This window comes from Volvox carteri (genome assembly GCF_000143455.1).
Source record: "Volvox carteri f. nagariensis unplaced genomic scaffold VOLCAscaffold_5, whole genome shotgun sequence".
Classification (NCBI taxonomy): Eukaryota; Viridiplantae; Chlorophyta; class Chlorophyceae; order Chlamydomonadales; family Volvocaceae; genus Volvox; species Volvox carteri.
Genome location: NW_003307548.1, coordinates 1,559,493 through 1,569,708, shown reverse-complemented (window position 1 = coordinate 1,569,708; position 10,216 = coordinate 1,559,493). Strand labels below are relative to the sequence as shown.

Genomic DNA, 10,216 nt, shown 5'->3' with positions numbered 1-10,216 from the left:
TCTGAGGATCCCCATGCTGATGTTCGTTCCAAGAAGTGAACTGAGGACTGATGCTACGGTGAAAGATTTGCACGTAAATTCGCCCGTGCAATAAAACGCCCTGTAACTCGCTTACGCTAATCTCACATTCCAATATGCCACTGCACTTTCCTCTCCAGCCTGGCCACATTCTCTTCCTCGCAAACGTACTTGGGCAACTTACAATCCAACACCATACGGGCTTTGGAAACGCGGGCAGCTGCTTCACAAGGACCCCCCTATTTGTAAGGTTTTCATCGTTTATAGATTGCGTGAGTGAGTGTAGCAGCCGGTACACAGTACGGTGCTATAAATACGCACAGAGTGCGACCGCCAGCAACTCGAGAGACCTTTTCAGCGGTCAGCTGCTACAGTGAGGGAGTGAGGTGCACGCAGAGGAACAGACAGACAGACGGACGTAGCCGCGCGCCCGCCCCTGCGGCCGGTCAGGGCCCCCGGTGCTCGCCCTTTCTCGGGACGAGCCGCCCACAGTGTAACACCCCATCAACAGATTGCGCCCTTGTATATGTATGTAGGTAAGGACCGTCCCTAAATACTGTTGTCGGACACAAACTATAGACGATGAAAACATTTACAGATGATATTAGCGCTCCAAAGGTACCTCATAAGATTGCTGGCGGGAAGCATGTGCCGCTGCTGTTGTCTATGCTACTGTGCCCCAGTGCAACACGCAGGCTGCGCGCACGCACACTTCAAGCCATAAAATGACATTCGAGCAGTTTATTTGCTACGTACGAGTAATTTAGCAACATGACCTTGGATGCCCACTTGTCAGTCTCCTTCCACCACCCCTCCCCGGATAGCCCACACCGGACATACGTACCAGACGGTTCCCCATTCGCCATTCTTGAAGATCTCAACGCGGCCCTCGTTAGCCGATCTCCCGCCCACCAGCCGCACAGGGTAGGCTGGAACCAACAAAGCAGGGGAGATAAACAGACGCGCAGATCATAAATGGTTCATTTCATAACAAGCTTTGCCTATCCCAAGCTTTGCTGTGGCCCCCATCTGTCCAGCGATGGGACACAGGCATGTTGAGCTCACCTTGAGGCTAAGGGCTTCCTCTGGCCCCAATAGGGACCACTACAGGGCCGCCTTACACCGCGGGTTCCATGACCAAGGGTAAAGCGCACTAACATTCACCCGTGGATGAAGAAGCTGAGATACCAATTACATCGGCAGGCAGTCGTATATCCGTTGGGCGATTCTGTTCAACCAACCCATCAGCTAGCTGAACGATACCCCCCTTGGGCCCCCGGCTCGTATGGGCCCAGTACGCCTTCGGAGAGTAACGCAACTCAAGGTGTGAGACACACACACACACACACATACACACACAGCGCCATGCACGGCACAATCACAATCTATAGTCCAATCTATACCATGAATCTGCTATACAACCTATTTCTCGGTCCCATCTACGATTATACGATGACCCTGTCTACAGACGACAAAACGTTTTACCAACGATTCGCTAGTGTACAGGTATGCAACAGAGCGCGTGGAGCAGTACATGCGGTTACCGTGTGGTACGGTTAAATGGGCAAGGTAAGATCTCCATAGTAAATATCAGTGTGCGCAGTGATATACCTTTCGCCGGCAGCTGGTCCGACATTGGCGGGGGTGGCGGCGGGGGTGGCGGCGGGGGTGGCGGCGGGGGTGGCGGCGGCATATCTGGCGATGGTGTATTAACCTCATTGATTGGTGGCAAGGCGTCGTTACTACACCTCACACCCACGTCCTGCGAAACACAGGAAAAATTGTGTACTGAATGCTCACCACACACAGGATCAAACAATAGGCAGGAATGCGGACGCCATTAGCGCTAGAAAGGACTTTGCCCAAACCCAAACCATGCACGCAGGTGCGTGTACGCATGTCCTCTGCCGCCGGCTTCCTGACTAGCTTCCCATAAACGCAGATCCAAGCAAAAGGCCATGATTGTCCACGATGTGGACACATGGACTGATAAGAAACGATACAGAAGCTTCAAAATTTGGTATTCTACCTCCCTGCTCGCGCCCAATGGAATCCCATGGCCAGTTTCTCCGGGCTGTCTCTCTTGAATGGCCTAGCACTAGCTAGTGACGTCGACTGCTGTGCGTTTTGGATTTGTTGTCGCTTCTCCTCTCCGTCGGCTGAAATCTTCTAGTGGTTTAACTAACGACAGGGCGCATGAAGCAGCAGTGGAAGATAGGAGGTGCGCGATGCACGGACGTCAGGCGTCACGTACCTAGCTCGTCTATCGTGGTCTATGCCCAGCCACCTAGACACACCTGCCCATTTGCGTTGGAGTCCTGTATACGCCCTAATGCTTGCCTGCCCCCTGTGTTGTTGTCCGCTCCACACGCAGAAACACCGCCGTACACCGTCTTACAGCCATATAATACACGCATACACAACTGACCTCGGAATGCATGCAGTTGTGTCTGCGCCATCCGTTGAATCTGCAATTCCACACGCGCTCGGGAAGGGTGCCATCTGATTTGAGCTCGCACTGAACATCGTCCTGCATGCATGAGAGCATATTAATAAAGAAATTGCAACCTCATCAACTTCGTCCAAAGTGAGCATAGATAGGTGCTTTTTATCGCGATAAAGAAAAGAAAAATCCATGCCTCGGCCTTTACATACACCATATATAAGCCCTAGGCAGGCCTGCCGCAAGCTAGGAGCGAGGATAGATGGTGGGGAAGCTAGGCAGGATTCAAACCCCACGGAGCTGCGCATGTGGAAATGACTGAGGCACGGAGGCAGGAGGTAGGCGCTCCATCGATCCCAGGGCGTGGGACACACCATGAGGATAGGTCCACTTCCAGGTCCCCAGGTCCGGGCATTATTGGAGTTGTACAAGTACACTGCCACGCCCGATTGATAGCCCAGCTGGCGGCACACGACAGTGGCTTCCATGTTCCCGAAGTAGTCGTCACTGCATAATAGAAGAACGAATATGTAAGATTGCGGTAAGCATGCAGCGGTTAAGCCCTGTTTGGCTGGCTCTGTTTGTGACACCAGACAAAGGGCACGCAAGGGAGCCGAACCCATCTTACATTGTTATATGTTGTCAGATGCTCATAGGACGCTGATCGGTGTTTTCATGACATCTCCCCCGCCCGCCGTGAGTTCGTTGAGGAAATAGCAGTTTGGCTAAAATGGAATATGAACGCTAGCGTTGCTTATGCGCACAACGATAACCATTGGACCGTCATACACAGCACGTGCAACACATGAATGATTACTGTCCAAAACTGCACCCTATCCGCTATGTGGAGAACTCGCACGATATCAAGTTGTATCCGAATGCACCGTTCGGCTACTGATGGCGACCTACCATCTCGCTCTTTATGCATCCTTTACCCTTAGACACGTACCAGACGGTTCCCCATTCGCCATCCTTGTAGATCTCAACGCGGCCCTCGTTAGCCGATCTCCCGCCCACCAGCTGCACAGGGTAGTCGCCATCTGGATCGAACAATGCAGGGGAATGCAGGGGAGGTGTTACATCACGACTTCAGAAAAGTACCGATCGGCGGATGCAAATCCCGTGACAAGCCTAGGATACTAAAGTACGTAGACAGATGAGCAGTTAACGAAGCACCCATGTGCATACACAAATCGGCTTGTAAACGCATTGCTGAGTGTAAGCGCGCCGCCTAGCGTGCTGGCATGCGTCATATGCATGGGACCTTAACCCCTTTAATCTCAGAAGGCTCCAGAAGTATCAGCTTACTGGCCACATTTCGGAGGCGTGGACGCATGCAGTCACCAAAGCGCCGGCAGGTGAAGATGGACGCGTTGCGCAGGTGCGGCCCCTCGAAGGTCCTAAGCTTTGCGTAGTTTTGTGCATAAATGATCATCTCATTCCCCTAGGGAAACACTTATCAAATCGTGAAGCGCGAGACTTTGGCACCGCACAGGTTGCGGAGAGATAGTTGCGCATGTTTGACTCGCATGACGCCGTCAACTGCATGCCCAAGAAGGAACACGGCATCGTATGGACCGAAATATAGCGCGAGAAACGTTGATTTGACCTTAACCTCGGTCCATAGAAGCAGCCAAACTTGTCTGTGTCATACAATTTTTGTCAGCTACAGGCGAAATGCCATACAAATGGAATGTTAACGGCTTTCGATATTGCGCCTTAGCGGAGCGAGATCTTGTATTTGGTCGTTAAACACGGCCACACGGCGGGGGCCAATCCTACAGGGCGGGGCTCCTCTGACGCGCTTCGCGCTGGGGCCCCGCCCAAAAACATCTACCATGGAAAAGGAGCTTAAAGCCTTGTGGGTTACTGTATACCTTGGGCGGGTAGGGGTGGAGGTGGAGGTGGGGGCGGTGGGGGCGGCGGCTGCGGCAGCGGAGGTGCGTTGTCTGTAGGTGAATTGTTGGAGCCGCAAACCACACCCACATCCTGCGGATGACCAAAACCGCCAGCCGATCGCGGATGCAGGGTGTTAGACAGCTTACTGTGCAGATTGTTAGGTGCGTTGGCAGGTATGTAGCTAGGTAGAGAAAGATAGGTAATGGTGGGTTAGTTGATTTGTAGGTAGGTAGGTAGGTAGGTAGGTAGGTAGGTAGGTAGGTAGGTAGGTAGGTAGGTAGGTAGGTAGGTAGGTAGGTAGGTAGGTAGGTAGGTAGGTAGGTAGGTAGTATCAAACGGGTGATCCCGTGCCAGGTCCCCAAGACTAGCTCGTTCTACCGTATGCAGCATGACGTCATCCGCCTGACAATAATGGCGTACACAAGGCATCCGGACTCGTCCCGGACTCGGATGTCACAGCCCATGGGGTAAATGGTTTATGGCATGCATGTACTAGCAGGCTGAGCAAATCCAGTCGCTCTTACTTCCCTCGGCAACTAATGTACACGACCCATTTCCTCTTCCGTTCCCCAAGCGCAGGTCCGGTGCACTTATGACAAGACAGCTTGCCCCGACCTGGTTGGGAAAGGGGCCTGCCCTACGTGGGCGCGCCTCGAAAGAAGCCAAGTAAGCAGTCTATGTATACAGACCGGCGCTGTCTTCTCGTTCTCGAGGCCAAGGACCGCAAGTTAAATTCACTCACCTCTTCATGATTGCAGTTGTGCTGGCCCCATCCTCCGAAATAGCAATCCCACAAGTTTGACGGAAGGGAACCATCAATTTCGAACCTGCAAGCCACGTCGTCCTGGCGGGAGATATGCATGAGAGGGCGAAACATGGCCTCATCTGAAGCCCTCAACATGCACCCTACAATCAAGGCCTCATGCTCGTGGCCGTGAGGTTGGATCTTTAAAGGGAGCCACCTGACCAGCTCAATTATTGCCTCAGTTGGGTTGGAGTGCTAGAGTATTAATTAACTCATTGAGGGGACTAAGAGAGTTGGCGGACGCCAACTTTCTTAAGCCGTTTGGAAGGATGGTACCTTGAGCACTTTATGTTCAGAGGGTATAGCTTCACCCGTTGCCACTAGCCGGGTAGTTCCAACGATTCCCGAGCGAGGTTACGGTGCTCCCCCATCCTTCTCATACATGCCGAATACTTCGATATTAGTGGCTTGTTCGGGTTTAGCACCCACCACCAGCAATCCGTAAATCTGGCAGATATGGGATAGAGCTCAATCCACCCATAGCTCGAAGGTCACTATGACTGAGTCCATCGCCATCCATAGGTGTTCAGTGCGCGCGACCAGCGAAATGAGGTGGCACTTGACGGGTTTGTCAGGGTTTGTCTATTTCATAGAGCTTCCTTTGATGGACGCTAAAGCGGTGTATATAGGTGCAAAAACGCTATGGTCTAGGTGGAGCTAACGGGACTGTTCCCTGGGCACCAGCCAGCGGTGCTGACCCTTTGCACAAGGTTCGGGATGGCCCGTGCTAGCCAGGCAGCGGATGTCGGACACCACCAGTAATGCGGGTGATACAGCCTTTTCCTCAGCTACGTGCTCGCTGGGTGAAGAAGCCAATTTCGATATGTGTCCGCTGCCTGATCATCGTCTCTACTAGTTGGCTGCGAAAAAGGCCTCTGAAGATATGCTGGCAGAGCGGCTTAGCGAGTGTTTATAGACGATGTGTGTGCAGTACTATCTACAGCTACTACCTCATCCCAAGAGGATTCGCTCATGCAGGAAGGTTGGAAATGCTGCTGCTGATTATGACCTTGTTTGGCAAGAACAACTCACCATGAGGATAGGTCCGCTTCCAGAACCCCAAATTGCATAGCTGCCGTATCGGAAAACACCCGATTCATATCCCAGCTGGCGACACACGACAGTGGCCTCCAGATTGGTGAAGAAGTCATCGCTGGGGGGGAAGTGGGGGTTGAAAAAACGATGCAGTGATATGTAAGCCGGATTGTGGCTCCTCCCAGCCAGTTTACGGCCTCGCTACGCTACCAAGTCCCCGCCTAATTGGGGTAGAGAAATTATTACGGACCGGCTACCCCCTCCCTACACCTCACCCCCTACAGCGCTTCAGGTTCATGGTTCATGTTTTGAACGTACCATACGGTGCCCCAAACGCCATCTTTGTACACCTCGACGCGGCCCTCGTTCTCCGAGTTTCCGCCCACCAGCCTTATCTTGTAATCTGCGGAAGGACATAGCATTATGCAAGGGTTGCATGTCCTGGTGAAGGCAGGAGGTGGTCGTGCCCTATGCACCAAGGACAGGAGTGCTTGGACTGTTGGACAGCTGGCTAGCTGTTGCAAGCCAGCGAGGTAGATATGCATGCACATACACGGCAAGGTACACCAAGCTCAGACTTCTCTTTGAAGAGAAGGCTAGTTTTTGGACGATAGTACGGAAACATCGTAATAAGTTTGTTGGGTTTTAAGGTTTTGCAGGAGCTCTCCACGGCATCCCCCGTTTTAGAGCATCAACTATTGACAACCTTTTCCATCAGTGTTAACCGTCAATTTTAGTAGTATACAGCGAGCCCCAGACCCCAAGGGAATACCCCAGGGTAGGGCCATCGGGCCACGTGTAGTAGCTGATACACTGTACGGCACACATAACAACTTTAAATACTCGCGAAGCGCTTGACCAGCATATCGGGAGGCCTTTCCAGCGGCCAGCTACTACACCTCGTCAATTAAGTGACTTCCACATCCAAAGGAATGGCGCCGGCAAATGCCCGCACGCCCGTATTAAATGTTTTATGGTTTGTCTTCTCGGGCTGGCTAGCCTTGAATAATATATACTGGATCGGCTCCGTGTTATAAACTTACGAGCTGCTCTGTGCCTTACGCTATACGGCTACTTAAGCTCGGAGCGTGGTCTGCACTTGCAACTAGCGAATGTGTCTTCCCGCCGCCACTTAAAGGAACCAAAGTACAGATCCGTAAGTACGACAAATAGAACTCAAGACAGCAGTAGAGAGGTCTGACCCGAATAACTTCCGATTCACAACACTCCGAGGTGTTAATATACGAATCTGGCGTCCACGGATTCTTCGGACTTGTTTGTCACAAGCTCCACAGCTTGTAGGCCCCAAACGAACCTAAGCAAGAGGCTCATGAGCCAAGCAACTCTGGCAATTAGCATGTACTGCAAAGCCATGCGACACTTCATTGCGGTAATCAGTAGTTCGATGACCAGTCGCGATCGCGACCTACCTGCAGGCGGTGGTGGTGGAGGCGCATCCTCGTAACACCGCACACCGACGTCCTGGACGAGCAGCAAGGAGCAAAACCACAAAGTGGAAGTGCAGGCCAGACTTGGTCATGTCAGAAGCACGAAACAAAGCATTGCAGACTCACAACAAAGAGTTTAACGCAAGATCGAGGTTTTCGGGGCTCCGAGTTGTACGCAGCTTGTGTTGCTGCAACGTGTAAAAGATTCCTCCAACTACACACGGCATGGAGCCACCATCTAGAACCATCGCACCTCGATATGTGTGCAGTCGTGCACACCCCAGCCATTGAACCGGCAGTCCCACAAGTACGCTGGAGCGCCTCTTAATGAGGCCTGGCAGTCAACGTTGTCCTGCGCGTTCACCAATAACGACAAAGTGATGAGAGCAAATGCCTGGTTTGCTGACTGCGTCTGCAGGTGACTCTTATCCCTTCGTAGCGTACCATGAAGATAGGTCCGCTTCCTGGGGCCCAAGGGGCATCGCGGTATTGATAGACCGCAACACCCCCAGCGTAACCCAGCTGGCGGCAGACGACAGAAGCCGCGGCATCGCCGAAGTTGTCGTCACTGGGGGCGGGGAGAGGTAGGCAAACAAACAAAAGCGGTGATATGTTCCCATGTGTAGGTGCTAGTTGCATGTGTGGAGGAATTAGCCGTCCGAGCATCCGAGGGATTCCTCGTAGCGCTAGCTACCTTACGCGTTGGTGAGGCGTATCGCGCGTCTCACCAAGCAAAGCATGGCTACGTGCACCCGTCGCTACATGCATCTGTTTCGTTTACAAACATTTACATATAATGCAATAACCAGGTCAGCAAGCTGCAATGCCAGCCTGATGCCAAGGCTAGGAGGGCTAGATGCGCGCACGTAGTGAGGTGGGAAGCGCACGCTCCTAGCTGCCATCCGCACGTCCGCTGTAACGTCGCTAAACCCTTTTTTTATCGTATCGTTGCTATCCGACCCTCGCTATCTATCTAAGGCTTTCCGACTATTCTCATTGCTTACCATACAGTGCCCCAGGTTTTGCCTACGTAAACCTCAACGCGGCCCTCGTTTGGTGAGCTTCCGCCCACCAGTCGTAACGACAACCCATCTGCAGCAAGAACATGGATAGTGATTATTTATGCGGACAACGGATGACAGTCCCGGTAGTGCGCTGGAGCATTTAAGGACTACCAAGCGACTGAAACGTGCAAGGACATACAGCTGTGCGAAACGGCGGCACGGGTGGATGCACAAAGATACAAATGCTGGACTTCATCTTTCAAATTGATTTAGCATTCATGAGTGTAACCTTTACAAGCAGCGAAAGGCGCAAGAAGCAGGCTTGTGACAAGTAGCTAGCCGCCACACTTAGTTCCTACCTATGACCAGAAGAGGAAAACATCAATATGATTGCATTGAAGTAGAACGTTAAACACCGTCGAAACGCTTTTCCAAAAGCAAGGAATTCGTAGAAGAGTCTGAGAGCCAGCCCATATAAGCGCCCACGCCCGCACTGTAACAAACCTGTATTGGCGAGGGCATGCCGCGTGCAATATAAGGAAATCCCCAGAACGGCGACAATCCTTAATGCCTTCCAACAGTTTTCTCGGACGCCCATGGCTCTTGTCGAATAGACAGCCGTGGCTGGCTTTCGGCTGCCGCCGTCCTCAATGAGCCTTGAACAGGCTTGTTTGTTGCTTTTTATGTTTACAGGCCTTGTCCTAAAATTCCTCCCTTAAAACATCAATGATGTCAGTTAGGACGTACACGACAAAGTACGGATGACGATGGCGTTCGGACTCTGTCCAAGGTTCGGATCGATTGGCTATGAAGTATCACTCCAGCCTGCAGTTAATACGCTTAATGCCCTGCATCGCAGTTCTGGCTGCTTCCTGTCAACCTGCTCGCTGTTAACAAGTTGCTGTCAGACAAAGAGGTTCGAAAAGGCCAGCTAGAGAGGCTGCAGCTTCTCTAGGCCCATTACATCATACGGTTAAACTGGCGGAACGGAACGTTTTTCAACGGGCATGCTACCCGTAGAGCATCTGTGTCAAATTTTGCGACAGTTTCTGTGGATTGCAGTATTGCTTCAGCCCTAGAAATATGTAAACACCCTACTTCCTGCTTTTGAGAGTTCTATTGCTTGGGGATGACCAACCGCCCACGACACCTTGCCGTCCGCAATCAGCCGACTGCCACGCTAGATTTAACAATTTCGTTTGCTCGAATATCACACTACTGCAAAAATATATGATATTCTCACATGTAATGTAATGTTTCTGACGGTTACTACGTATGAAGCTCCTTATGCTGCGTTGCGCAGCTACTTCAAGACCAAATTACTTCGCGCTGGCATAATTGTAATGAAGGTTTATATGCAATGAAACTTGAGCAGCTTCCATATAAGCAAATTCAATAGATGGTAGGTACCAACCGGTCCATCCAGAATGTTTGGGGGGATAGGGACCGATATAACAGGACCGATAGTTGTAAGCACGGAATGGAATCTAAAGCACGCAAAACAGTAATAGTACAGGAAAAACGACGCATAGTTGTGGAAGCGAATGACGGAGCAAGTATGACC

General features: G+C 51.7%; 1 protein-coding gene across 1 annotated transcript in view; it reads right to left on the bottom strand.

Annotated features, from left to right (window-relative positions):
• The window catches only part of VOLCADRAFT_79533 (uncharacterized protein), a gene marked incomplete at its 3' end in the record, with an annotated part of 16,431 nt that extends 7,124 nt beyond the window's left edge, over nucleotides 1-9,307 (bottom strand). The window contains exons 1-12 of the mRNA XM_002947075.1: nucleotides 9,157-9,307; nucleotides 8,653-8,740; nucleotides 8,093-8,216; nucleotides 7,902-8,000; nucleotides 7,631-7,682; nucleotides 6,519-6,603; nucleotides 6,198-6,318; nucleotides 5,099-5,204; nucleotides 3,411-3,501; nucleotides 2,836-2,968; nucleotides 2,407-2,548; nucleotides 863-947 (exon numbers count right to left, since the gene is read on the bottom strand). Of these exons, the coding sequence (XP_002947121.1) occupies nucleotides 863-947; nucleotides 2,407-2,548; nucleotides 2,836-2,968; nucleotides 3,411-3,501; nucleotides 5,099-5,204; nucleotides 6,198-6,318; nucleotides 6,519-6,603; nucleotides 7,631-7,682; nucleotides 7,902-8,000; nucleotides 8,093-8,216; nucleotides 8,653-8,740; nucleotides 9,157-9,250 (1,220 nt within the window). The 5' untranslated portion in view covers nucleotides 9,251-9,307. The remainder of the gene's footprint in view (nucleotides 1-862; nucleotides 948-2,406; nucleotides 2,549-2,835; nucleotides 2,969-3,410; nucleotides 3,502-5,098; nucleotides 5,205-6,197; nucleotides 6,319-6,518; nucleotides 6,604-7,630; nucleotides 7,683-7,901; nucleotides 8,001-8,092; nucleotides 8,217-8,652; nucleotides 8,741-9,156) is intronic.
• Nucleotides 9,308-10,216: the final 909 nt, after the last annotated feature.